The following is a 26936-nucleotide window of genomic DNA, read 5'->3' on the forward strand; positions in this document are numbered from 1 at the left end:
TTATTTTAAATATCTAATAGCAAATCAGTTTAATTTGCCCTTTTGGTTACTTAAGATGTCCGTAGAGCGCTCGCGAATTTGCTATTATATTAGAAAGTAAGTAATTGTAAATGGTCTTTTTGTCAGATAAATAACTAAGCAAGATATGCATTTCTTCATTTTTCTATATAGGCACATACCTACTTTTATAATAAGACGCACTTAGTTAGTTCTAGAAAATTAATTAATTATCAAGAAAATTAATACAGTATATTATGCCAAATTAATATTATATTTTAATAATTATATTTGTCCAGTCACTTGAGTGTTATAATGGTGAATTATTACGTGACACAATGCACGGAGTTGGGGACTACAGATGGCGGTATCGAGGACCGGAAAACACGTCAATCACGTATGAAGGACACTTCTATTGTAACAACATCTATGGATACGGGACCATGTCGTACGATGATGGCAGAACATTTAATGTAATTCGATATGTTTATATTTTTATAGGCTTTAAATGTAATAGGTATATAAGAATTCTTTATAAAAGTATTCATGAGGATCCGCACTTGAAAAGGGAAAAACGGAACCCTTGTCATCACTTTGTTGCCCATTTGTCCGTCTATCAAGACTATGAATGTCGAGGTATGAGGATTACTGTAAAGATTGGAAGATTTATGCACTTCCTGTTGAACAGTTATGACATTTTACATTAAGTGAGAATTTGTAGTACAAATAAAAGAAAAATCCGAAAAGTGGAAATTAATAGGTAATTCATAGAAAAAACTAATTACAAACTTATATTTGTAATTCATTTCATACCAAATAAATGCATACACCCGCAAACCAAAGTTTGTATTTTTTTATAAGTTATACTTCCCGTACACCTACAATCTGCAGTGGCACGGAAACCTCGGTGTGGGCGAGTCCGACTTGCATTTGATTAATTTTTATAAAAGTATTTCGCTTCTAAAAATAAAATACTTTCGACATTCAATATTTTATGAACTTTAATATTATCAGGTAATTTATTATTTACTAGACTTTTTCTAATATATAAAAAATTGAAATCGAATTATCATAGCAAAGGGTTAGGTGCTTTATTATTTATGAGAACATATTTATTGTAAAAGAAATTCTATCAATCCTCAATATCTAAGGATTATATATGTATTTCTTGGACAGTTTCATATACTTTCAGGGACTTTTCGTGAATAATGTAAGATGGGGACCGGGTGTAGAATCTCATTCCAATATGCGAGATGATATAGGGCTGTGGCGAGGACGTCAGCTTGTGAGACTTGTATGGCGGCCTATGGCTTCGAGTATTGTACCGGAATTTATGACTAGTATATCTGGACGGGCTATTGTTGAAGCACATAGAATCTTATTAAGAAACAATGTAGAGCATGTTAGTTATCCTTATAATATAAACTGTTAATAGGACTTATTGTGTGGAATTTCAGTAAAATGCACGTCGAAAACGTGAAAGTGAAAAAGAACCTTTACTTTATGTTAAATCTACTAACTTAAGAAGACAAATTGAAGCCATTACGAGTTCGAATCTGAGTTGTCTTTTGTGTGTGAATAAAAAAATTATGATTATCATTTAAAAATAAAAATGATAATAATTTTAAACATTCCCGTAATCTTTACAGTTTTATAATTATTACCATTACATACCATTCATAATTATTTATTTCCTTATTGCTTGTTACTTTTTTTATAGATAGGTGAAATAAACAGCGCTATAGATATGCTCAAAGAATGTAACGCGGATCCTCGAATAGCAGTTGAAAAATGGAAGAACCTGTATCCAAAATTTTGCACTGATGTCGCCAGCCCGCTCTGCCATATAGATTTGTTTAACTTGCATTATTATAATTCGACAATTGAAACTTTACACGAAATCGATGTATTAGATAATGAAAATGTAAATTAATATATAATTATATTTTTAGCTATTCTTATATAACTTATAAACATATTATTCTAGATTTTTAAAATTTTAAGAAAGTAATACAAAAATTCGTATTTTTATTTGACCAAAAGTTTGTCAAATTATTGTAAAAATATAATTGTAAAAAGAAAAATTATAAAAAGACAGGAAAATGAATAAATTTATTAATATATAAATTTTAATTAATAGATGGAAGTGGAAGATATAACAACATATTATGATTGGAATAACAGTAAAATGATAGTGGACATGATGAAACAGAGTTTTAAGCACGACAAACAGAGAGACAACATGATGCCCGACGTGAAGGCTGTGCTGTCAGGACCAAGGACACTTTTTAAGCCACCTGGGAAACATGAATTAGAATGCAGGTTTTAGTAATAATTTTATGTATAAAAATACGTAGCGTTCATATATATACTAAAATTATATTTATAAATTTAATAAAAAAAGTAGGTGAATAATTAGGGTGTAGGGAAGCAGTGGTGGAATTACATTTTTATTTCCCTGCTCTTGTAGGCGAAGAAGTGAAACGTTTGTACACCGTCACTTAAAGCCCAATATATTGGCGGAAATAGTAGTTGATAGTGTTAGCACTACGTTCTATCTGCCTACTCGGTACACGGTAAAGCGTGGAACTAAAAAAATAAAAATATAATAATAAAATAAAATTATAATAATATCTTTTTAGCTTTACGCTGTATCCCGCACTTTCTAGAATATCAGGATGGAACCTGAGAACCTAGTGATAAAACACTCCATTCTCCACTTTCTGTCCAATTCTGGAGACATAGCGTGTTGAGTGACGGAACTAAACATCGCGATTATTATAATAACATATACCTAGGAGTTGCAAGTGCAACTTGCCTGTAGGTATACTTCTATAAATAAATCTATTATGAGATCTTGTTACATATAATAATATTGCAGGAGCCTGCTAATGGCATGTTACTTAGGAAACACAGCACATGTCGCACAGCTTATTAATGAGAGCCGCATCCACCCTGACGTCTCTGATGTTCAAGGAAATACAGCCGTTATGTACGCCGCTGTGAGTTTGTTGCCTATCGCATTAAACGTTTACAATGACTAGGTATATTTTATATACTGTTATTATAATTATTAACATATTATCGAATCAATGCACAAGTTATATTCTTTCCTCACTCATGTTATGAGTATGAGTACGTACAGATCCGAAAGAACTTTGTAAAGAGTGTCTTCGTTTCCCATTTTCTAAGACATAATCTAAGAAATATCAAAAGTAGAAGCTTTTAATAATGTTGATTTACTTCAGTAAATATTGCTCTTGAATATACTTGCTTTTATGGAATTTTTCAAAGGATTTTTCTTTCAATTACATTAGTGCGGGGACCAGCCGGAAATTATTTATTTCCTTAAACAAGCCGGTGCTAATATAGACGCGTATAATGATTGTTGTTGTACAGCGCTCGGTATCGCTCTTTTGAGATATATTTGCTGTCTGAATGATGTTTCTCCTGGTGATATGCTACAAGCTCTGCTACCGCCGTCACCATCAACTCAGGGTAATTTCATTTCTTTTAGTATAGTAGAAGTAATTTAGCAATTAATTATTCTGGAGTATTGGATTACGTTTACGCTACAAATCGAGGTTCTAAAGCATTTTTGCAGTAGCCTATCTTAATACTTCTTGGTATTAATTTTATAAATAAATAAATAAATCAACTTTACGCTGTATCCCGCACACAGCAGCAGCAGGTAGAGGGAACTTAATGTTAAGACACTCCTTTCCCCACTTTCTGCCGAATTCTGGAGGCATTGCGTGTTGAGTTATTAATTTTATTTGTATTATAAACTTACTAAATGTATGTTAATAGATTTATATCAATTTTAATTTATTGTATTTAAACGAATAATCCCTACTCCAGTACCAGTAGAGAAGGAAATATGTGAATGGAATATAACAAGAGATTATACAATATTAAGTTTTGCAACTGGTATACCCAAAACTCCAAGTAAAATGAAAAACCTCAGTACAAGGAGAATTAAATCATTGCAGTCCATAGATCAAATTGCATCTAGAAAAAGAACTCTAGTCCCATCTTTACCAGAAGAAACATTCGATGTCATAGAAATAATTTCGAAAGAAGATAAATTATACGATTGTTTAACTCGAGAATATAATATAAAAGTTACGGATAACTTAACACTACCGAGCAATCCAAGCCCAGTTACTTATCTTTTTGATTTCAATAATATAATAAAGGAAATCGAAACAAACGAAGAACAAAAGAAACAAGCTGAAAAAAATATTAAGAAAGTATCTTCAAAGGTATTGAAGGACACAAACAAGATAACTACTGATGTGACACAGAAGAATATTGACGAAGAAGTGTCATTAACCAGTGTAGAAAAGAGAAAAATTGATGCGTTAGTATTTTTATTATTATCTTTAATTAGAAAATAAGAAAAATCCTACTTTGAGGACTAGACTACAAAAAAAATCTCTATGTTTTTCTTTATTTGTAATTTCCATCTTCTAATTGCCATCTGAATCACATTTATAATATTTTAAAATTTAATTCAACGATAATATTCATTTTTGAAAGAAAATAAAATAAAATTCAGTGAAAAGAAAAGTCCTATACAGTAAGACTTTTCTTAATGTGTTGTAATAAACAGGTTATCAAAAATAATGCTGACGATTCTGCAATTATTATCAAACGGTGCTAATCCCAACCTTGTTAGATGTCCACAACCAGCGATGGCGATAGCCGCAAGTTCAAATAGCTCAGAACTTATAAGACACTTAGTCTACTATGGAGCTAACGTAAATGAACCTTTCAAGCAGGTTAGACTGATATTGAATATAAAAAAATATCGTGTAACAAGTGTCATTAATACTGAAAAACTATATTTTGAAATCGTAATACAAATATGTAAATCTTAAATCAATCAAAGTTCACATTAAGCAACTACATATATATGTTTGTATGTATATTATAAATCAACGATTCTAAGACTTCGGACTAATTTTACCTATAATTGATAACATACATTTTTTGTTCTTAGGTTTTTAGTTTATTAGTTTTAAGAACCAGATATTAATAGAGAATTTTAGTGATTTGGTCATGACTATCAATCTATATATTATAGATCGTACAGTAATTGTAAATTCAAATTTCATTGCTTTTCAGTTTAATATGTATTCACCTCTAGACATAGCAATATCACGTCCATTCACAAAATATAATTTTAATGTAATTAAAGAATTATTAGAATGTGGTGCAAATACTCAACACAGGCTTTTACATGAACATGATCCATTGTCTAATGAAGCTATTCTCGGACCAACTCTATTGCATGGCGTATTAGGAAAGAAGACGGATAGCGAACTTGGAGAACTCGTGAGTAAATATTGAAAAATAAAATATTAAAATTATAATCAAACTTATTTATTTTACTTATTAGGAAAGTAGATTATATCCGTAGTTTCGGCCCCACGGTTACTAAGTACATGGATATTACTAAGAGTTATATATGTATGTAAGATGATATATTCTATATGCGGAAGGTAACTCGGTACAGTGTATGAGTTAGCATCAAAACTATTAACGTGATGTAATATAACCTTTCTCTATTCAAACCAGTGCTTAACCAAACAAACTCTTCAGTTTTATAATATTAGTTTACACGTACATATGTACATTTCACTACCAATGTTTGTTTGTTTGTAGATAAGACAGGACATTATAGAACTCTTACTGAAGCACAATTGTGACTCAACGGCAATGTTTAAAGGACGATCCGCAATAGATGAAGCTATGAACAAAAACTTGGATGCTTTTAATGTTTTCATTACAAACCCAAAAGTCAACCTTAATACAATAATAAATGATTTGAATCAGAGTGTGTTAATAAAGATTTTTAGCCTCGCTTACTTTAGGAGCGTTGCAAGTGCAGAACGATCACAGATGGTAAAATTAGATTTAGTTTTAGTTTAAGTTTTGTAATCTAAACGTAACTTTAGCAGTAAAAGCGGAACGATGAGACTTAGTATTTTTTTTGCTATGTTTCTTTTTCTTTCTCTGTATTTTTTGTGGTGTACAATAAAGTATATTATTATTATTATTTCATGCTTAGGAAAGTATTTCTTAGAAAACATATAAAATAATTTTAACATAGCGGGATTTGAAGCGGTATTTTTCAAGGAGATATTTTTAATATCGTGTGTATACTATAGTATGTATGTATTACTTTTTTTATATTTTAAATATTTTTTAGCTCATGAATTTATTGCTTCACGGATGTAACCCATTATTAAAATGCCAAAATGGTGACGATATGTACGAAAATATTTTCATGTTTATGAAACAAATTTTACTTGAAATGGAAAATATTCAAGCTAAACCTGGTGCTGTACAAAGTAAGATTATTTATACAGCTATATTAAATATATTTTATTGAGTTAATTTATTAATTTATTATGCATTAAGCTTATAATATGCCAGTCGTGGCGCAGGGGCACAAGCTGTGACTGTAAAACCGACGGGTTGCGGGTTCGATCCCCAATCGAGGAGATGAAATATTTATTTAAATGTATATTTCCATTTCTTCGCTGTGGTTTCGAGGCAAAAGCGCGGTGTTGAGTTCCGCCAACAGTTCCGTTCAATACGCAATGCCTCCAGAATCCAGTGGAAAGTGGAGAGCGGAGTGTCTTAACACTTGGTTCCCTCTGTCTACCCTGCTGTGTGTGGGAACGTGAAGCTAAAAAAAATAAAAAAGTAGTTTTGAACTCTTAAGGAATGTTTATTTCGGTTTCGCCAGTCTAAAAATAAAACGTCTCTGAATTGAATCTTTAAATTTTAATGGAAATAGGATCCGAGGCTTGAGTAAGTTCTTGTCGTAGCTGTTTTTTATTTTTTGTTTTGAATTTAGATTACTACTACTTAAAAAGTTAGATCACTTGTAATTGAAAAAATAAGTTAAGTACGAGTCCCCCAAGAGTTTCAAATCCTGCAGGATTGCAAGGGGGAAGTACAACTAATAAGTGCTTATTACGTATTACGGGTATTTCTAACTAAGTAGGTATGCCACCACGTAAGTGGTGTGATTATAACTATTAATTAACTTCATTTTCTATAATTGTAAGGTGCTAAACAAGATTCGAAAGCAAAGAAAGCTGACAAGCCTAAGAAAGAGGAAAAATTATCAACCAAATCTACGGGTAGGATGACGATGGATGAAGTAGAAGATTATAAACAAAATGTTGATTTGGTGACAGACTGCGCACGGACTATTTACATAAGATGGTTACAGGCAAAGCTAGTAAGAGAGCTCATTGAAATCATAGATAAGTAAGTACAGTATAATATTAGTATTGTTAGAAATCGGAAGCCGTTAGCGTTTTTAAGAAAACACGATAAAAATACATATCGTCTATATGTTTCCAACGTAATCGGATAGAGGTTCCACGTAATTACAATGCATGTATCACTCAACAACAACACTACACACTAGATACCTTCCAATCAAGCAACTGTTTTCGTTTGAGATGATCGTGTTATCTTCCTTCTTGCTCACACTGCGGGAGCGAGGGGAGCGGCATCAGGGAGAGTCCCTATTGCCGGGTATCACTCTGCACCTATTAAAATAGGTGCGTCTTCGGGTTGTGGCTGTAGAGGCGCTACTTGGCCGAGAGGGGAGTAATTCTAGGATAGATGGAGGCTAGGAGGGGGAGGATGAGCTAGAGTCGCCTGGGCGGTCAGCCCAGCCGGGTGAGACCCTCGGCTACCCGAGAGAGGCCCAGCTTAGGCGACCAGCGACCGAGGCGACAGCTCAGGAATCGGATGTTGGGGGGGAGAGGAGATCCCTGGGGAGACGGCGCGCATCTGGTGGTCTTGAGTGCCACGGGGCGATATCCTTAAGGTGCAAGTGGTCTGATACATCGGCATGGCGGAACGCGTTGGACGCGAGCCGGCCGATGTGCTCCTCCAGGCTTTCCATCTTGAGATCGCGGTGGAGCGTTCGGTTGCGGACGAAGAATGGGGCCTGGGTGACTCGCCTTAAGGCAGAGTTTTGGACCACTTGCAGGATGTTGTTTTCGTTTGACATAATTACACTGCTTTTATCGTCTTTTTCATCTAAATCTACCCACTTTTACAAGAATACGCTAACAGTATCCATATTTTTTCTTTCGGTATTTTGATACACTTTATAAAAATATAATACACTTTGTAATAACGTTCGGAATAGCAACAAAGGAAAATCTCTGGTTTCTTCCCATGATTCGGAGTATTATCGTGTTAAGATTAATCACAAAACTTTCAAACAATACGCATATGATTTAAAATGTTACTGCAGATACAAACATCGACACTGGAATATAATATTAAAGCAACTTACTGGAAAGATGAACATTGGTTTATGGCTAAATCCCACTAGATGTCTTGAGATATGGAACATATTATCTACAACCAAAAATAAAATTTACAAAGACAAAAGAACTTTGAAACATTTGATTGCTATTGTTATTTTTATGTCTTGGCACAATTATGGTGGGAGAGGTTTTGATCAAAATATAACAGCAAGCTTAAAAGATGCTATCGAATCAGACACCAGACGTTTATTACACCAACATAAAGTTTGTAAATCTAGCAAATCTGAAATAGATTCCTGGGAATTTGTTAATTTCAAACCAGAATTAATTAGAGATGTAAGTATAACGCTTGTGCAAGTATTGTATAAGTAATCAAACATTTACGTTCATTTAATTATTAGTTATTATATTTGGTTTTTTCTATATTTTAGTTAAAAATATTTAATGTCTGCTTTGAATGCATGCTTTCGTTACAAGATGAAAAGGTTGTATGTCACTGGTGTGAATTTATTTCTTTCTGTTCACAAGAATGTATAGAATTAAATGCCAAGCGGACAAATTGTCATCCGTGTAGTGTTTTTATGACAAACAAGCATAATACGAGTCCAAATGGAACATAATATATACCAATTTGAGAAATATTTTTATTATTTGAGAAATATTATTGAAAATTATTAATTTATAAATTGTTAATGTAGATAATAAATTTGTTTAAAACATGTGTGTTTTACTTTACTAAATGGAATCTTTCTTTATTTTTTTTATCTTCATTATTTTTTTCATTATTATTTACTTATTTCTTAAGTACAATTTTCCATTACAGTCAGGAAAGTATAAAAAAAGTAAAACGTCAGAATCAGAAATATGTCATAATAAACTTAAACCGCGTTATACCGTAATATCGCTTCATCTGCGTGTTTCGCGAAATCATAACTCAGTATAAATATAATATTAGCACGTACTTAAACTTAAAAATAAGTCTAAATACAATATTATGAATAAGTAAATGAAAATTAACAATTTTAATTTGTCTATTACATTAATAAGAATGGCATCGTCCGCTAAAAAACTTAAATTGTCAACTCCATTCGAGAATACTGAAACAAAAGTTAACATAGATGAATTTATACAACAAATACACAAAAAGCGGGAAGGTACCGCAGATTCAATTTTAAATTACAAATTTAATAGAAAACGGTTGCGAATTATATCTCAAGAACAAAGTGTACCTGATAAATGTGAAGGGGTCGTGTACTGGATGTCTAGGGACAGTAGAGTCCAAGATAATTGGGCTTTCTTATTCGCACAAAAGTTAGCACTCAAGAACGAAGTACCTCTTCATGTATGTTTTTGTATAATTGCCAAATATTTAGATGCCTCTGTCAGGCAATTTCACTTTTTATTGAAAGGTAAAATCGTTTTAAATTCTCATGATACCAATATATTTTTTATTATAGTAGAATCTCATCAATTTTGCACTACTTGGATTGTAAAGTAATAAATAACAAACAATTCATAAAAAGATACTTACTTTCAATTAATCTTTAACATAATTCTTAATAGAATTTTGTGCAATTTATAATCTTTATTTTAAAACCTTTTGTCAAATGTGTCTGAAAATTATATTCTTAACCAAGTGCGAGATTTGTCAAATTGTACCGGATCGTAATATAGAAGTCACTATTTTGTGTAATTATACACCGTTTTAAAAGTGCTATCTACAAAAAAATTGTTTTTACCATAATTCTAGGGTTAGAGAAGGTTGCTGCCGAGTGTAAAAAATTGAATATATCATTCCACTTACTAGAAGGCAGTGGTGCGGATGCACTGCCACAATGGGTGGTGGAACATAAAATAGGAGCAATTGTATGTGACTTTAATCCTCTCAGAGTACCTATGGGTTGGCTTGAGGGAGTAAAGAAAAAGCTGCAGAAGGATGTACCACTTATACAGGTACTATAGTATTATTTGTGCTGTGTGTTTATCAAAAATAAATAAATTTCTTTGTAAGAGTTCTTATGGGAATAACGGGCTAGAGCAAAAAATATTAATATACCTGTCTAATAGTTGGCCGTGAACAATAAAATTATATGTAGTTTTTATTATTTTTTAAAACTTTATTCAAATAATTGTTATAAAAATTTGTTTCACTTCATTAGCCTCCAAGTGCACCTTTGTGGCTAGATAATCATATTATTAATAGATAAAAAAAAAAGCTTATAACTTTTTAACATATTTTAATACTTTCCAGGTAGATGCTCACAATGTGGTGCCATGTTGGGTGGCTTCTGATAAACAGGAATATTCAGCAAGAACAATAAGAAATAAAATCAATTCTAAATTAGATGAATATCTCACAGAATTTCCTCCAGTTATTAAACATCCTTATACAAGCAAGTTTGAACCTGAAGTAAGTGTTTAAACACCAAGAAATATTAAAAAAGATATTGTTGTAACTTCATTAGAGAACTGTTGAATAATTCTAATTTTAATATTCACACTACCATTATATAATTACTCACTAAATAAACAAATATTAAAATAGGTGTACGCTTATTACTCTTGAATCTTGCAGCCATTGTGACAGTGTGGGACAGTGTGTTGCTGTAAATGATTGTTGTAAATATGATCAACACATGAGGGAATTAATTACTTTTATTTCCCCACTAATGAATAAGACAGTATGTGTGTGATATTAATTCAAGTGTTATACTCACTTTTACATCATACTACCTAACATTATTGACTTGAATACCATATTTGTAGTATGTATAATAAAGATTTAATAAAATTTGAATATGATTTTAGCCAATAGATTGGGATGAAGCAATTGAATCTCGAGAGGCAGACAAGTCAGTAGGTCCGATTGAGTGGGCCTCCCCGGGCTATAATAGTGCTATGAAAGTATTGAAAACCTTTCTGGACAAACGTCTCAAAATATTTGCCAGCAAAAGAAATGACCCCACAGAAGATGCTCTAAGTAATTTGTCACCATGGTACCATTTCGGTATGTTGCTACTTAAATTTTTATTTTCAATTTTGTTTTGTTAAATAATACTAAGAAAAAGTAACTTTATTTTGAAGCAATATAGTATTTCTGATTTATTTAATTAATACTAATTGACACAATCCAAATTTTTCAATTTTTTTTGCTTCGCACTGCATCCTGTACAGCGTGAAGCTAAAAAAATAAACAATGTCAATTCCAGGTCAAATCTCAGTACAGCGAGTGGCGCTCTGCGTTAAAGAGCATAAAAAGACGCACACAGAAAGTGTAAATGCCTACTTGGAAGAGGCCATTGTAAGACGGGAGCTTGCTGACAACTTCTGTTTTTATTGTGAACACTATGATAATGTTAAGGGAGCTAGTGCGTGGGCCCAGAAGACTTTGGATGACCATAGGTTGTTTTATTTTACTAACACTGTTTTATTATAATCATATTTACTTAACACTAGGCTCCCAGGTTCCCTCTGCCTACCCTACTATGTGAGGAATACAGCATAAAATATATTATTTAAATCTGTTTAAATGAATAAAGTATTATTTTAATATTATTTATTAATTGCGTCGTCGTGGCTCTGGGGCGCAAGTTTTTCGGTCCAAGCACCTATTGCGCACTCTTGTAAGAAGACAAAGCAAGGCGTTGAGTTCCGCCACTCAACACAAATTGTTTCGATTGAAGAATAAAATAATCTTAAAATAAAACACTAGGTGCCCTTTGCATGTGCGTACAGCATGAAGTTCGATACAGTATTTTTTTGTCAACTTTTTGTTTGTTGTTTCGATTATAACTTGCTTGGGTAGGCAAAAAGTTATTTTTTTTTAAATAAATAAAATAAATAAATAAAAGAGAAGTTAGTGTCAAGGGAGACATTGCTTATTTAGTAACTAAACCCAATACCATACTTTGTGTTCCCAAAGAGGTAAAATAAAAACAATTTATTCCTTTGAGTGGAAATTGAACTGACAACTGACAGTGGACAGTCAGACATTTTGCTATGGGGTCACTACATTCTTCTCTTTATTAATGGTGACACAGGTGGAATAGTATTACTTTAAATAGAAACTTGGTGTTATAATATGTTATTTGAAGGTGAAACCACTAAACATATATGGTAGCAACTAGCAAGAAATGTATTAAATATTCTACAGAAATGTCATGTTCATGTCTCTCTTCTATATACTATTTCGTCATTTCTTCTCAACACTATTTTTGAAGAGAATTCATTGCTATGAATGACAATTAGACAATGACTTTAATTTTTTTAGATTACTATTGCGCCCCAACTGTCTTTTTATTTATTCTGTTTTATATATTACAGGAAAGACAAAAGGAGTCACATTTACACACTGCAGCAACTTGCCGACTCTAAAACACACGATGACTTATGGAACTCAGCTCAAATACAACTTGTGAAAGAGGGCAAGATGCATGGTTTCCTACGCATGTACTGGTGCAAGAAAATTTTAGAATGGACCCAGTCGCCCGAACAGGCTTTGAAGTTTGCTATTTACTTGAATGATCATTACAGTGTTGACGGCAGAGATCCTAATGGTTATGTTGGTAAGTGTGTGCTTTGGTGGTTTGGTGCTATTTAAAAATATTTAAAAAAAATACTAGCTAGCTTCTACCTAGAAAATGGAAATAATTAAATTGTTTATGACACATGTCACGTTCTAAATCTCCGACAGCAAGAAGCATTTATCTATTTATGTTAAATATATTTTTCTTTTTTTTAGGTTGCATGTGGTCCATCTGTGGTATCCACGATCAGGGTTGGGCAGAGAGACCAGTTTTCGGTAAAATTCGATACATGAACTATGACGGATGCAAGCGCAAGTTTCAAGTACCAGCCTTCGTCGCAAGATACGGAGGAAAAGTGCATAAATATGTGGCGCCTAAATGATGCGTTGAGGTGATTGAACTCAGCTTATTTTCATATTAGTTAATAGTTGTATTTGGATAAGTATTTTTCTTGTTATTGTTGTTCTATTAATATTAAATTTAAAAAAATATTTCATTTTATGAACCACAAATGAAAAATATTACATGGCCCAGTTGAATTGTACAAATTCAATTATAAATGTTAAATTTGGCAAAAAAATGTTTGTGCTAAAGTTGTGTTGTTTTTCATTTAACTAAAGATTTTTATGCAAAGTTTTTATCATACAAAATCGTCTTAAATTTATATTTTTAAAGGAATATTTAAAAAATCTGATGTTACATTTAATGTTAACAAATCTGATATTCAAATGATTTACTGGGAAATGTACTAGGAAAATTTGATTATTGTTGTATGACATTTATGTATAATTTTTAATATGGTATAAAAACAAAACAATGAAAATTGCAAATCTGTTTTTTATAAATAATCTAGATATGTTGAGGCCATTGTTGGGTTGTATAAAAGTTTTTACTGTAACACATGACTTACTATTTGGACTTATACAAATTCTTTATAGTAAGTAATATAGTAATATATACTGGCAGTAATGGTCATACTGCCAGTATAATTAATATGGCCAATTCTATTTGACAAAACATTTCTCAAAGTAAATGTTAAGATGTTTGTTTTATTTTAAATAATAATTAATTAATAATAATATTGTTAATTATTAATCTCACTAAGGCACTAAATAATGCGGGTTTTGGCATTTGGTATTTTATAAGACAGTTTTACACCATGTTTTGCACGATACTTACAATTTATTATAATAGCACTTATATATATTTATCTTGTTTAATTTTTTATATTGCTTTTATAACAATATGTTTCATAATAAATCTACCTCTAAGTTTGCGTTTCTTTTATTTACTTAGGATTAGGTTAATGTTAAATGACTGTATATGCACTTTAACTTTATTAAAGTCAGTCAGGGTGCAAGGCTAAAAGCTGTGGCTGTAAACAGGTAGTGGATTCGATTCCTACTCGAGGAAATGAAATATTTTCATTTCGTCACTGATAACGTATTGTAGGTAAAGTATCAGTTTTATAATAAATTGCGGACACAGATATTATCTATGTTATAAAATCTTCGTATAAAGAAGATATTGAATTGCTTTCAAATATAACAAGACAAATGCACACAACGATAGAGAAGGCACAAGGAATAAAATCAAACATTGGTTAATTTGCTTATAAATATTTTTATTTATGAATGTGACTGTTCCGCGGTTACACAATCATATATTTTGATTATCTTCATAAAATTAGAGATAGAAAAATAATATCAAAGAGCTATTTTCATTGGAACATTCAGTGAGTCAAGTTATCTTTTGTGTCAGGATACAAGTAGAATTTATATTTTAGTCAAAGGTTTGTAAAGTATTTGTGATATAATCAATAATAATAATAGCTTATAGGAATTGCACGTTCTTATCGATAAAATAAGAATTCAAATTAAAATTATACAAATTGGTCGACACTAAGCCGCACCATAAACACAAAAACCATTTCTTCTATTATGTCTCAATTACAATACTGTGCCTACAAAGAAAATATAAAGGAAAATATATAATGATTTCAACACACAATTAAAAATAAGCAGTAAGTTGTCAGTTTATTATGGACATTAACTTATTATGATGTTTTTTATAAAAACCAAGTAACTGTCGACTATGAACACAAATAGTGGCTCGCGTCTACGCCTGTCCCACCGCACGACGGTATACACCTTGAATTACATTACTTCTCAAATTACATAGATAGATAGATACTTGTACAATAGAAAACACCGAACGATTCAAAAAGTTTTCATTAAAGATCATAACCGAGTGGACGTTCTGTAAATAAATCAGCTTTTGCATTAAATGGACGTTAGACTGTTGCAATGCAATAATAAACGCAAGTTCAGAAAGTTATCTACGAGCACTAATAGGGAATAAACATTGCATTGATAAACTAAACCAATATAATGTAATATAGTAATAACTTTTGGTCATGATCTTTAGCAAACAGAGGGGGGTAAAGTAAGGGAGGGGTTAAGTTACAACTAGTTAGTCGTGTGTATGTGTGAGTGTGTGTGTGAAAGCAGAGCTCGATTCGCCTACGGGGCCTACTGCACGCAACACGAGTTCTTGTGGCCGTTCTTCTTGAGGCGCGACTTCGGCCTGTACTTCTCCAAGTACGAGAGCTGCTTCGCGTTGATGGCGCCGCGACGCTGGCTGCAATGTTTTACATTAAATTAATAAAAAGAACAGAATAGCGAACACTGTCAATATAGTGAACATTGTGAAATTTTCTTATTATATCGGGACTAGGTGACTGTGTCAATCAACAACAATATAGTAGCATATACGAAATTTACACGTTCAGACAGGGAATCGAACTCAGATTTATCAGATTTTTTTATTTTAACTCCACCATAGAGTCTATATTATAAAATTATATTTATGTATATAAGTAAACGTTTACATATAATTTGTACATGATACCACAGATACCACAGATTACACGAGATGTATAATCTAGACTACAATGTCTAATCTAATCGTAACGCACAATGGAAATACACTAACAATACATGTTTTGTCCTGGATATAGTCTTTCTGATTATATTATGAGCCTTTCATATCCAAAATATATTATTATATAAACATGATTTTTTTACCTAATGAAGTATTCAACTGTAATATTATATAAAATTTTTTTTTTATTTCTTAGCCTTTAAATATATTATGGCACAGATAAAATTTAACGTTAATTTATATATTTACATTATGTTCTTCAGCTAAACGTAAACACAATGAAAATCCAATTCAAATGACCGGAAACATTTAATGTTTTATAAAACATGTTATACACTTTATATCTTTTACATACGGATTTGCTAGCCACATGTCACATACGCGTTTACACGTATATGTAGTGCGTGAGGTCACGCTAACTGCAAGAAAAGTGAGATACAATGAAGTAACTATCCAACCATTATTTTTTAATTTGAACCAATAGTTCTAGAGTTTTACGTACTCCACCACACGAACTGTATAGTGTATATATTGACTCACTCTCTGATGGTCTCGACGGCCTCCTCGTACTTCATGCCGAGCTCGATGAGCGCGATGGCGACCATGACGGGCGCGCGGCCCAGCCCCGCCACGCAGTGCACCGCCACTGCTGCCTCCGGCTTGTTGGCGGCCCTTATTATTGAGAAACATTATTAAATAATTATTTACATAAATATACCTAAATTAAAATGGTACAGTAAATATTATTGAAGCCACGACGACGCGACAACACAATTGCAACTGCTATATGCAAAAACGACGGTAGTATTCAATTCTCTATAAAAGAAAATAATTACTCGTATTTTCACGCTTTGGTAACAAAATAAAACGCGGCGTTGAATTTCGTCATTAAACTCGCAACGTCTTGAAAATTTTGCATATGATGTATACCAGAATGGTGAACGGAGTGTTTTTAAACTTAGTTTATTTTTTTTTGCTATAAAGAAGAATAGTTTAGCTTTACTGCCTTTTATTTAAGAGATCGTCATTGATACACTTTTAGACAGTATTATATAAGCACGTGGTTAATCTTATAACAAGAGTTAAGAAACAAACCAGCAAACAATTATACGTTATAACGCAGCGACTTTTGTTTATACACACATTTATATTGTTACATTAAATAAAGATATTTACATAAGCATCAATTGTCTTAATTTTAAATACGGTATGAAACAGCTGCTTTGGCAGACATGAAACTGTCTTACTCAAGACTGTTTACAGTATAAACTTCAACAAGTAATGTTTTGACATTTACAGCCCGATGTTTAATTATATAAATGATTCCACTCGTTTTTCAAATTAAAACGTAGCAATGTTTATAAACGAATTTTGGCCTAATACAAGTACATTTAATAAACAAATATTAAAAGGGCTCTCTCTATTAATATAATATATTTCTCTGAGCTTATGAAAACTATAATACAAAATCATACTATTTACGTTTTGTAAATGAATCAACGTTCCCATGTAAGTGTCTTTAATAGATAAACACAATGTCAAATCTACTAGAATAAAATTACAAAATAGGTGGAAAATCTAATAAAGGAGTTTAATAACTTCAGTTTTAACATTTATGAGATAAGAGCATTTTAAAGTTTCATCTTTGTACAGATATACTGACTGTTGAACTACATAATATGCACTAGTACGCTAATCGGTACAAAATTTTACGTGGTGATTGCAAAAACACGTCTGATGTATGTAAAAATCAATATAGACTGACGTTTCATATTAAAAAAGTATACTTATCTATAGGCATACATAGATATCCTAAGCTGGTGGATTCACTGAAGGAAAATCATTTAGAAAATCTCTCACAAAGGGACGAAAGCTTTATAATTATATACTAGTGTTTCGCTTGCGGATTCGACCGTATGGAATAGACTAACTTACGAGGTGACCTAATAAATGTTTGATATTTACAATTTTTACTCTAATAATATAACATGCATGTTGCATACACCTTTAAGTAACTTTGTTTTAGACCAATAAAGATGCAGATGAACGAACTCACTTGTCACGCAATATCTCGAACCAGTCATCAACAACGTTGGCCGGCGGGAAGGTGCCGTCGTCGTAGGCGAGGTCGCGCACCTCGATGCTCTCCGCCTTCAGCGGCGCCGTGTCGTAGCTCGGCTCACAGACGCGCACCACGGTGCACACGTTGTGCTTCCTTAGCTCCTGGAAATTGACATTCCATATATTTATAACTAATTTGTATTTGCGGCTTCGCTCTCGTATATTCACGGAAACTCAACCTCTTCCATTTTTACTACATCTTTCTATGTTATTCCACTACTATAAGCTTCTCCAATAATTAGACCCATATATCCAATACAAAAATATTTTTCCAATTCACACCAGCATCATTACTTTCTGGAAGAATCCATTACTAATACAAAAACATTCTTTCACAAACATCTTTTCAAAATTTCGAATCAAATCTTATGCATTCAGTGTACTAATTAGTAATTAAGGCCTATTATTATAAACATTTCCCTCTCCCGAATTAAGGAAACAAATAAACTTCTAATACCTCTTTTGTATTTGTGTAGAATAACTAATAATGGATTTCCCGGAAACTGCACATTTACCTGCAGTTATGTACAATTAAACGTACAAGTTCTTTGTTATTCAAATATTAAAAGGAAAGGGTCGAAAGAGTATTTCGTACACTTATTGAATCTCTTAAGTCTTTCGAGTAGAATCAGTGTGAAATTTCATTGTAAACTCCAAAATTCTGCCTATTATGTCAATGTTCGCTGTACTAAAGGCCTTCATTTAAAATAAAGAATTAAATCATTTGAATAGAATTTTTACTAAATGTGGCTATAGAAAGCTTTTACGTTTGACGTTGATTTTTATGTATTTTTTTACATAATATAAAAATATAGAAATATAATGATTATAAATTTTAATTATACCTACAAGAAAAAAAAACCAATTCTAAATTTTTTGGTTTATTTTTTTATAAAATATGTTAATAAATGAAAATATCATGAAGCATTATCTATCTAATATAGAAATAAAAAATGATAATCAAGCTAAAGTTAAAATAGTAATACATAAAGATAAGGGCGAAGACAAGGGTTAATACACATTACACGCCACTCAGCAACTCGCATTTAAACCATGGCTCGGGTTTGTATATCATTGCAAGGCAGCGTTCTCGTAACAATAGAGATGGAGATTTATTGTCAAAAGTATGCCTATTGTCTGGCCTACAATGGCCACCACTTTCCGCCCTAATCGACAGGACTCACAAAGTTTAAAATGTACTTCGTTTTACTATCATGCTCGTTTACTATAAAAATGGCCGGTTATAGTAAAGTGAAAAGATAAATACTTTGAAGTGTAATGCTAGCGCAATAATGTCCTTCTCGTGCCTTGATAGGGACAGCGATGCCACTCGAGGCGAATTCAAAGGATCCATTATATTCTAAATAAGAAGCGCGCAAACAAGAACATAAAACATTCAGCGTCGTCTTTTCGGGCAAAATTTAGATAAGGAAATTCGAGGGGCCAATTTTCTTAGTCATAACTCGCCAGAGAGACGGGCGAATCAAGGGCATATCCTCCGACAAACAATTTCAGAACTTCGTTTTATTCATTTAAGCTTTACGTTATGTTTGTTTTGTTGAGCGTGCTAATCTCAGGAGCTACAGGATCAAATTGAACAATTATTTTATGATATGTCCCTGTATAGAGGAGGAACCTTGTGTTACCTGCAACAAGATTTATTCTGGGCAATGAAAATGTTTCATATTATGTCATAGGTACACTCATATATAACTTTTAGTTATTTCCATATTACCACGGCGGCGATGCCGCAAGTAAACTCTAGCAGGTGTACACAAATGTAACAAATGTAGGTTTATCACAATGGCCTATTTAGGACATACCTGTAAGTAGCCTTGGATGGTGACATCCGATGGTCGGTCGGTGATGAGGAAGCGCATGTTCTTGTACTCGATGAGAGACGGCGCTGGCCTGATGTCCTTCTGCTTCATGATGACTACTTTACTTCACTGACGCACAATACACAGTTAAACTCTCGCACCAAGATGGCAAATTCACACGCGTCAAGTAGCGATTCGTCAGAGTCTAAGACAAATTGTCACTCTATTTCCACACAACACACTACAGTTTCGTGGCTTCTGTTTAAAAAGGGTCCAATTATATAATTAGAACCACCCGCATGGATGACGATTTCAACCACTCGAGCACATTCGACGACTAACAAACTAAGGTTCCGAATTGGGAAACGAAACTAATAAATAATGCGAGCAAACATAAGACGACGCGTCCCGCAAACTATAGGCTCCAATTAAAAGTGGGATCCGATTTTAAGGTAACTGAAACAAAAAGATTATCATTATTTTGTTGGTACGCAAATGGAAAATTGTTCGTTGCGACATCATCTTTGTATATGTTTGCGTTCATGCGCAAGAGACGTTTTGCGACTGAAGTGAATTAAAAACTTTTTAAAAATAGCACAGATTTCCAAGTTTAGGTCATGTGAGCGCGCACGTCCAGCGGTATTTGCGGGCCGCTGATCCAGTGCCAATAGCGCATCACTCGTTAGCGCGTCCACCTCCTCCTCACCTCCATATGTACACATAGAGGCGATAATATTATTGTAAACACTTTGCGACTCAACTGCCACAACACTCGTCTTGTGTATGGTTTGATTAATACCTCTTAATCAAGTTTACACCGCTGCACATTATATAGTCGTAATGCGTCTCTAAATAACACTTATGCAGTACAATTGTATTTAATCCTCTATTGTTTACATAAAAAATAAATGTACTTTAAATTTTGAATTACATAGTAATATATTGTAGTTGAGTACAAATCACAACGAAAGAAACAAAGGCTAGACTAGTCACGTATTAATCAATAATATCATAAAAAAACAATATGTTCGTTATCTGTTCTACGAAACTATAATAGAAACACTTACAAATGGGTGGGTGTATATCGCAAAGTGCTTGGGGTGCGTGAGTCGCGCGCTCCCGGCAGCATGGGTCTAGTCGTGGCCCGCTACCTCGTCTCCACGGAAGCCCGCGAATTTATTTGTGTTGGGCCTGGCAGTACTCCGCGCTGTCCAAGCGGAACTCCATCAATGTCGCCACAGAACAGTTGCCCAGCTGCAAGCAAATTCAATTATTAATTGACGTTTTGTTCACGCTTAAGCGACTAATTACACTCTCTATTCATAGTCATTAATACATTTGGGACATTTATTTGTTTGTTTATATGAAATTACTAATGGGTAGTTCCGTTTTTAAATGTTTGTATAACAAGATTGTAGGTTTATAGAAATTTATGGCCTGAACGATAAACATGATAATGACGCACATCAAATCTAACCTACTTTTGTGCACTTTAAGGTATTACCGATAGTGCTTTCTCCTATAAATTAGCATTGAAGTGATATTCAAATATTCCACAACCCAAAAAAACTTTTTCATATAATCTGAATAATTTTATTTTGACAAAACAACGATTTGATAAAAATAGCATTTTCTGGGTTACTGGCTAATGCGCAAAAGTCTCAAGTAAATTTGGCAAACAATAAAGAGGAAAGTTAAATATAATAAAATTTTATTCCCAAAGAAACCTGGCGAGTGAAATAACAACAAGGCACGTTTTCGTTTTAAGTTGTTACTACGTCGATTATTAGTTTTTATAATAGATGAAATAATTAGGAAATATTTCTTTCTTTAAGATTCATTCAAGGAGAAACGCCCAGACTTGGGCCATAGCCAAACAGAGCGCAGGAGATAGTCGACGTACGCTTTAGAGCATTCAGACAGCTCTATACCTCCAGATAGATTAATGGCCAGTTTTAATGCGGATATAAACATTATATTTCTCTTAATTACTGTACAAATCGTTTAACTTAATTATTTTATATAAAGAGAAAGAATAAGCTTTGAGGGATACCGATTTATATATTTACAAACTAAATGTAAATGTAATTACTGAATACAAAAAAATATTATACCAATGCTAAGAAGACTATTAAATGTAGTAAATATTTATCCGTTCGGCATAAAAAAAATCAATAAAATTTAAAAGTTAAATAAATAATGTTCATTAGCTAAAGAGTAGGGTGAACGATCCAAAATGTGAGGAGGCGAGACGGTCGATAAACTCCAGAGTTCCAGACCACCTTCCCATATTCACAATGCAGACGGTTTAGCAATTTTAGCATCAAGTAGATGCTAACTAACCGAATAAGAGAGTCACTCATTTTAAATGATAATTAATTGAACACGTCTTGCGATAATAACGAATGATACCAATAAATTTCCTACCATAGTAATTAATTGCTAAAGTAGAAATCACCATGTTTACCACTCAGTGCAAATATGCGTCAAACATGATCAATGGGAGCTAGTGCAACATGCGTTGTTTACAAATTGTGTTTACATTAATAACGTACTTAAGCAATATTTAAGGATCAATTTGGAAAAATGGAAACTACTGCTAATATGCTAGCTACTGATAATTTTAATTATTTGTCCTTACTTTTAAGGTAGAATAATGGACGAAGAAAATACTTCAAATCAGGGGTTTTAAGCAACACGTGTAAGCTAGACAAGTTGACAAATACTACCACAAAGTACCTACATTTAAAGGTGGAAGTATACCTATAGTATAACAATAGAACTTGTAGCGGAAACATCCGATCGAGGTCGAACGACCACAACTACTGTACTATGCACTTAGTTCTTTAGCAGTTGCTTCGTTTTATTACTTGTAATTCTAGGAAATTAACGTAGTCTTCATTGCAATCGTGTACTCCATATTTTCTTTTAGATTTTACGATTTGAAAGTAAGTAGTCTGTTAGATTTAACGGTTTTTAAATAACCGTACAAAGTATTATGAAATCTTTACAATATTCATGAAACAATTTAATAATTATAGAGATTTAATTGTAATAATTGTAGAGCCACAGATTTAATAATCTGTGGCTTATCTCGCCAAAACTGAACGACATTCAATCATATGTACCTAAGTCACGTACAATACCACCCAAGATGGCTGATAAGGTATCCACTATCAATGTCATATAATATAATCCATATAAAATATTGTGTCGTTGCAAACCTGTTAATGATATTATGTTCCTATTGTGTCTTATTTCAAATTAGATTAAAATTATTTTAAGACCTACGACGTGTTTGGTGACATAATGATATTATATATTTTTTAATACATATTTGATTAATGAACTAAATAAACCGGACGTTATATAGATGTTTCATAGTTTATGTATTGTGAAATTAGACTAAAAAGGAACTGACACGAAAGGTACATTCAGAAATAATTTACAAGATAAACAGGATGAATTAATGAATTTATTTTTCTATTATTCTTCTATTAGTTATAGCATCCCAATTCAAAGTAATATACGAGTAATCCTTTTAATTATTATATATGCAGATCTAACGATTAATCTAATTTGTTAAAAAATAGAAATAAAGCATATTATTATTTGTGGTAACTATGCCAAGATACTTCTTTTGAGTATTGCAGTGATTTTTTTAGATGTAGCAATTCTAAATATAATGCACAGCACAGCAGCAGTAAGAAAGTAGGTGGATGTGGCAATGACTCTATTGTGTAGACACTCCCAGGAGCCGCTACTCTAATAAAACTAAGTGCACAAACAATACTGTGAAACGACCTAATAGTGCGATATAACTTAACTACCAGCACAGTTATTTCTCACTTTCTTTTAATTAAAAAAGCTACTATACTATACTTGTCATACCTCAAAACATGCTAACGATATGAAAAATTGACTCATAAGTATTGTTAAAAACGTTTTTTAATAAAATTTAAGCTAAGTAAGTATAATGTGTTCTAAATATATGTGCAATTGTGCATCCTAGGAGATAATTACAAAATATTACAGATATGAAACCACCTGTGGAACAAAAAAAAACGGGTACCAAAATGCAAAAAATAATTGAAGCATCTGGGAATCTACCTTCAACTAGAGCACATTACCTGACCACTTATTCTGATCATATCCAAACTACGAAGTTTTATAATAATAATGTATTAATATTTAATCCCGGAAACTTAGTTTCGTCACAGCGCACTCATGCCTTCCTCCATAAACGTGTCAGCGTTACAGAGCACCGAGGTTAATGATGACTCAAAACGTCACTTACTCTTATTCCACGAAACGGGTGAAACTATGAGTGTTGGAAACGCAAAGTTAATGGCACAAACGTGAACTAGCGGATGCACAAGCAACAGAAGCTGCCGTCGGAGACAGGAGTGAGGTGTGCGTTCACATCGCAGCGGGTGTACACGGTCCGTGCCGCGTCCGAGCAGAGACTGGCGGCGGCCGCGACCGGCGAGCGCCCGCCGACGTCACGGCGACGGTGGCGGCGGTGGCGTGGCGTCATCGCCATACATCGCACGCCGCACACATCCACCAACTTATCGCTCCAAGTTTTCACGGTGCGGTGCAGCGGCGCTACGCCCGACCAATAACAATATTTTATGACGGGACTAAGACTAAACAAATCTAAGCACAGATACCAAATACGAGTAATATTATCATGAGGATGTTTAGACTGAAACATAAGAATATATTGATACTCGAGAGGAACCGCACTCTATGTTAAGAAACAGTATTTGGCATTCGGGTTAGATTGTTTTCAATATTGTGCAGGGGGAATTCCATTAGTGGCATCTGTATTCTAATAATAGCAAATCGAGAAAGAATCCGAGTGAACTCCCACGCAGCTGCAGAACACATCTGTGACATTATGTGCAGAATAAAAGCATGTTTGTTTAAATATATAGAAAATTGAATCAACCATTATAAATTGTTTTAAAAAGAATTGAACTATAGTAAACGTTCAATTTGACATCTAGCGCAAAGAACCATTTATCGTGAGCGTAAAATAATCATCCATCATATCTATCCATAATAAATAAGTTATGGTATAAACGTAGAAACTACTTTCCCTATTTAGAACATACATATGTTAACTTATTATTGTTGAGGACGTGTGAACTTATAGAGTCTACTTACCTACCCTACGCTGTAAACAAATAACATCAAGAGGTAATATTGTATCTGTTTCTTTTTAAGGTTCACGCTATATCATACAGCATCGCATACAGCAGGGTAGGCTTCACTTCGTTACCAGACCTAGACTTAAAATATCTTAACATGTTAAGTTGAAATAATGTATTTTATATTTTATTTCACTAATAACTCCATTTCTCTCTTTTTTTTCTTGTCGCTGTGTAAACGAGAGAGGATTCGTATCAGACGACTCGACACAAATCAGCAACAGATTTGTTTGAAAGCCGGAGGTAAACGAAATTATTTTTATATTTTTTAGCTTTACGATGTATCCCGAATATAGACCACTACTTAGGTCTCCATGGATCTGATGTTAAAACACACCGTTTCCCATTTTTCGATACTGTGTGTCGACTGGCGAACACGATGCCGCGTTGTTTTCACACCAGAACAAGTGAGAATCGAATCCACAAAAGCTGTCCCATTGCACCATGACGGTCCCATAATATATTTTAGTTAGAATATATACTAGAAAGTTTCTTTCCCTTGACTGGGAATTAACCTCAGAACCACCCGTGTACATACAGACACTCACTAACTGCGGCACGTGGTTTGTTCACGTTTTGACGTGTTATATCTTAATACTAGTGGACCCGGACGCGGCTACGCCTGCTTGAACTATAAGAATATTTATTAAATATTATATAATATATTTATTTTTATAAGGATGAATATCAAAATATAAGTTCATTTTGGGTGACGTTTTCTTAAAACAACAAAGAAACTTTGCAAACCGGTGCTTAGCAACGACGGTTGTTATTAACATGGCAGAATAAATTGCATGTCAAATTAGAAAGTATTTTAATTTATTAGTATATATGTGTAATGTAATATTATATAGCCTATATCACTTCTGAAGAATGCAGCTTTCATACAAAACAAAAACAAAGTAAATCGAACCAGTAGATCCAGAGATCTTAGCGTTCAAACAAACAAACAAACAAACTCTTCCGCTTTATTATATTAGTATAGAAGTATAGATAGTATAGATTGTTATCTAATTGTGTATGAAATTATAAACACAAATATATTATAACATTTCACAATGTGTGTATATATATTTTTATTTGTAATAAGTTTAAATAATATAGAGAAACTGCAACAAGGTAATTTATTATAAAATTAATAGATACATTTAAAATATGTCATTTATTATAGTCAAACTAAAATGATTATTTTGGTTTTGTATTAAATTTGCATGCTTATTGCACATCAACCTCCACTTTCGAATAACTTTCTATATCTAAAACTTTAGTAAAATCATACAAATAATTGATGCTATTTTAATTTGTTCGTTTATTTTATGTTAGGTTCAAGTAACACAGTAATTGCTACTTTAGTTAATATTTTCAATCTTCGTGTTAATTTAATCACCAATGGAAGTGTTCTTGGCATTTCCGTCTAAATTTGCCTATTTCATATTCGACCACGTGAGCAGTTCACGTGGCTGCCTACAACGTGCAATCCTTCTTCAACAAACAATTGCTAGCTATTGTTGTTCAGCTATATTACTCCCACGACAAACGTGCAGGTATATTTCAAATAAAAACTATTGGATTGTACTACAAAAACTTAGGTTTTCGTTGATTAGTCAACTTTGAATTATGTAATGTTGAATATAATGACAATAAAGTATACTATACTTACTGTTTAATGCAGATGATCCTTTAACAACTAATACAAAGAAATTTCAAAGAAATCGTGTAACTTGAATTGGAAATCTTAGTAATCAAGCCAGGAATATAAGCCGAGTCGCAAAACGGTATATAAATAGGACTGCCACAACCGCAATCACGTTGCTCCAATAACAAAGCCCGAAGGTCGGCTCTTCAATTAATACTTCCAAGAAACACCAATAAATATATATTAAAAACAATTTCAAAAATTCACGACAATTCCTTGGTAAAGTTAAAATCTCTAAATGATAAAAGGATAAGCAAGATATGATAGACAGTATCGAGAATATTCCAATGATAGCACTAAAATTT

At 32.8% G+C, this 26936-nt stretch overlaps 3 protein-coding genes across 4 annotated transcripts in view; 2 read left to right on the top strand and 1 right to left on the bottom strand.

The window, feature by feature from the left end:
• Positions 1–9322, top strand: LOC146535468 (ankyrin repeat and MYND domain-containing protein 1-like). The gene is made up of 14 exons (XM_085190692.1): positions 1–470; positions 1190–1399; positions 1718–1921; positions 2138–2319; positions 2879–2999; positions 3315–3495; positions 3859–4360; positions 4613–4781; positions 5128–5337; positions 5668–5907; positions 6215–6356; positions 7083–7287; positions 8294–8645; positions 8741–9322. The coding sequence occupies exons 1-14, from the start codon at positions 336–338 to the stop codon at positions 8927–8929; spliced, it is 3042 nt and encodes a 1013-aa protein (XP_085046818.1). The 5' UTR covers positions 1–335; the 3' UTR covers positions 8930–9322.
• Positions 9316–15475, top strand: phr (deoxyribodipyrimidine photo-lyase photorepair). Its single transcript, XM_085190694.1, has 7 exons — positions 9316–9718; positions 10060–10262; positions 10561–10719; positions 11118–11316; positions 11519–11711; positions 12633–12874; positions 13051–15475. The coding sequence occupies exons 1-7, from the start codon at positions 9316–9318 to the stop codon at positions 13215–13217; spliced, it is 1566 nt and encodes a 521-aa protein (XP_085046820.1). The 3' UTR covers positions 13218–15475.
• Positions 14439–26936, bottom strand: part of PRL-1 (protein-tyrosine phosphatase 4A family member PRL-1) — an 18825-nt gene continuing 6327 nt past the window's right edge. The window contains exons 1-6 of one of the 2 annotated variants that reach the window (XM_085190700.1): positions 23850–23982; positions 20787–20973; positions 19723–20175; positions 17835–18001; positions 16319–16450; positions 14439–15475 (exon numbers count right to left, since the gene is read on the bottom strand). In XM_085190700.1, the coding sequence (XP_085046826.1) occupies positions 15367–15475; positions 16319–16450; positions 17835–18001; positions 19723–19830 (516 nt within the window). In that variant the 5' untranslated portion in view covers positions 19831–20175; positions 20787–20973; positions 23850–23982 and the 3' untranslated portion in view covers positions 14439–15366. Of the gene's footprint in view, positions 15476–16318; positions 16451–17834; positions 18002–19722; positions 20176–20786; positions 20974–23849; positions 23983–26936 lie in introns of those variants that run through there. The other variant, XM_085190699.1, reaches the window with a different exon arrangement.

The sequence above is a fragment of the Heliconius melpomene genome, chromosome 10 (genome assembly GCF_056956725.1).
Source record: "Heliconius melpomene rosina isolate 202511_hmr_F chromosome 10, ASM5695672v1, whole genome shotgun sequence".
NCBI classification, from domain to species: Eukaryota; Metazoa; Arthropoda; class Insecta; order Lepidoptera; family Nymphalidae; genus Heliconius; species Heliconius melpomene.